At 37.9% G+C, this 2,694-nt stretch overlaps 1 protein-coding gene across 1 annotated transcript in view; it reads left to right on the top strand.

Moving 5' to 3' along the window:
- Positions 1–2,694, top strand: part of AXDND1 (axonemal dynein light chain domain containing 1) — a 245,076-nt gene that overhangs the window by 112,985 nt on the left and 129,397 nt on the right. Inside the window, exon 14 of the mRNA XM_006887769.1 lies at positions 394–553. Coding sequence (XP_006887831.1) covers positions 394–553 — 160 coding nt within the window. The remainder of the gene's footprint in view (positions 1–393; positions 554–2,694) is intronic.

Here is a 2,694-nt window from a genome sequence, read left to right on the forward strand (position 1 = left end):
TGTCCTCTTTTACAAGAGTGGCCCTATGCAATATTTGTCCTTTTGTGACTGAGATAGTTCACTCAGCATACTGTCCTCTAGGGTCATCCACTTTGCATAATATTTCATGAGTTCCTTGTTTTTCAGTGCTGCATAGTTTACTTTTCTACATGAATACATGGGAGCTCTGGTGGCCTAGAGGTAAGAAGTTGCACTGTAATCCCAAAGGTGTGCATTTCAAATCCACTAGCTGCTCCACGGGAGAAGGATGAGCAATCTCTTCCCATGTGATTAATAGCCTCTGAAACCATGCCAGAGTTATGGAGCTATGGGTTGGTTCCAACTAGACAGTACACAACAACAACCACAACATGAATACATTGCTAAATTGTTTGCGTCCTTGAATTTTTCTAGGACACTGCAGATCTTGCACTGTTGCAGAAGTTGACACAGAAATGGAGAGATTTACTTAATAAGTTTAAACAGGATTTGGAACAGTGTGAAGAGTCTGCAAAGAAGCAGCTGCATAGTGTTATGAATGGCCTTATCACATGGCAGAAGTTTGTCAAAGAAAATATGTGAGTTTCCAGGTATCTTCTTTTATTAGTATTATTGTTTTGCAAGATCATGTCTCATAAATTTATTTCAAGTCCCTCTTTTTCCTTCCTCTCTCTTAGTCATTCCCCCCTTTCTATTTTTATCTTTCTTTTCTTTCAACTTGTAATTATGGCAAGATTCATTTTTGAAGAGTCACCCCTTTTAAGGCCACAATCCTGCTGAGACCTTGTTTCTAATGATAGTTGTCTCTGTAATCTATCCTCCTGCCAATTAGTCAGTTTTTTTTACTCTTTAAAAAATAAAGTCTATTCAGCAATCAATGTGCTGACATGTGCTCCTTTTTTATTTGCATATAGTCATTCATATACATTGCATTTGATTAATGTACATTGTATTTTGTATACATAAAATCATTCATATATATTATGTATATATGAATCATTCATATATGTTATATTTTCTATAATTACTATTCATCTATGCCTGTTATCACCTTGTTTCTTTATGTCTCTATGGATTTTTTCCTATGCCTTCACCCCTTTTCCGCTCACTAACCTCTGCTATCCTGTTTTTCCTACCCTTTCCATTTATTTTCCCCCACCCTTTCCCCTTGTTCCCTTTAAAACATTTATATGCATCTTACTCAATTATCGTCCTATTTTTATAATAGCAATCTTTTGCAATATTTGTCCTTATGTGACTAAGTTATTTCAGCAAACTGCTCTCTAGAGTTTCCCATATTTAATAGCATACAAAATCATTGTTCCTTGGTACCTCATAGTATTCTATAGTGTGAATGTTCCACAATTTCTCAATCCATTTGTTTGTTGATGGGTATTGGGCTGTTTCCATTTTCTTGCTGTTGTGTATGCTTTGAATATAGAGGCTGAAATCAAGTTTCTCCTTGGAGGGTAGAATTTTGAAGCTCCGTCTCACATACTTTGGGCATGTTGCCAGGAGGGATCAGTCCTTAGAGATGGACATCAAACTTAGAAGGGTGGAAGGATAGCACAGAGGAGGAAGACCCTGGATGAGATGGATTGACACAGTAACTGTGGCAATGGGGGCAGTGTGTCAGAGACAGTGAGATTAGCTCAAGATAAGGCAGGGTTCAGAGCTATTGTCCATAGGGTCACTATGAGTTGTAGTCTCCACGATAGCACACAACAAACAAAACATGTCCATTCTTGTCTCAGTTCTGATTTCCTTGGGATATATTCCCAGGCAGTGCAAACCTGGGTCATATGGAATTTTCATACTCAGCTTTTTGAGGAATCACCAAACTGCCTTCCATAGTGCTTGTGCAACATTACAATCCCGTGAGGGTGCCAATCTTTCCACATGCTCTCCAACATTTATTGTTTGCTGTGTTACTAAACTTTGCTAGTGCTGCTAGAGTGAAATGGTGTCTCATTGTTATTTTGATTTGCATCCTTCTGATTGCTAGTGATTTTGAGCAGTTCTTTATGTGTTTGTTAGCCATCTGCATGTCATCCTTTGTGAAGAGTCTTTTCATGTATTTTGCCCATTTTGCTATTGGGTTATCAGTTTTTTCTTTTTCACAGTCCTGTAGTATTCTGTAGACTCTAGTTATGAGTTTATAATGTCATTGCCACATATTTTTCCCTACTCTGTAGGGTTGCTTTTCACCTTATTGGAGAGGGTTTTGATTTTAAGATATTCCCACTCATTGATTTTATCATCACTTTATTATGCTTTTTTAAATTATTATACGTTTCGGGCTATGTTTGGAAGGCTATTTATGCTGTAGGTTACAGCTTTTAAATTTGTTCCCATTTTTTCTTTTATTATCTTTATAGTTTTGAATTATAACCTTAGGTCTCTGATCCACCTTAAGTAGCTTTTTTTATATGGTGTGAGATATGAATCCTGTTTCACTTTTCTGCAGATGTCCAGTTTTGTCACCAGGATTTGTTGAAGATGCTGTGTATCCTCATATAATAGAGTTGGTTTGCTTGTCAAATATCATTTGACAGGTAGATTGTTGTTGTTGTTATGTGCCGTCGAGTCGTTTCCGACTCATAGCGACCCCATGCACAACACCGCTAAACCCTGCTCTATCCTGTGCCAACCGCACCGCCTCTGACACACCCATCCCGATTACCCCAGTCACCGAATCAATCCATCTCATAGAGG

The sequence above is a fragment of the Elephantulus edwardii genome, unplaced genomic scaffold (assembly GCF_000299155.1).
Source record: "Elephantulus edwardii isolate Elephantulus edwardi_28Jun2011 unplaced genomic scaffold, EleEdw1.0 scaffold00061, whole genome shotgun sequence".
NCBI classification, from domain to species: domain Eukaryota; kingdom Metazoa; phylum Chordata; class Mammalia; order Macroscelidea; family Macroscelididae; genus Elephantulus; species Elephantulus edwardii.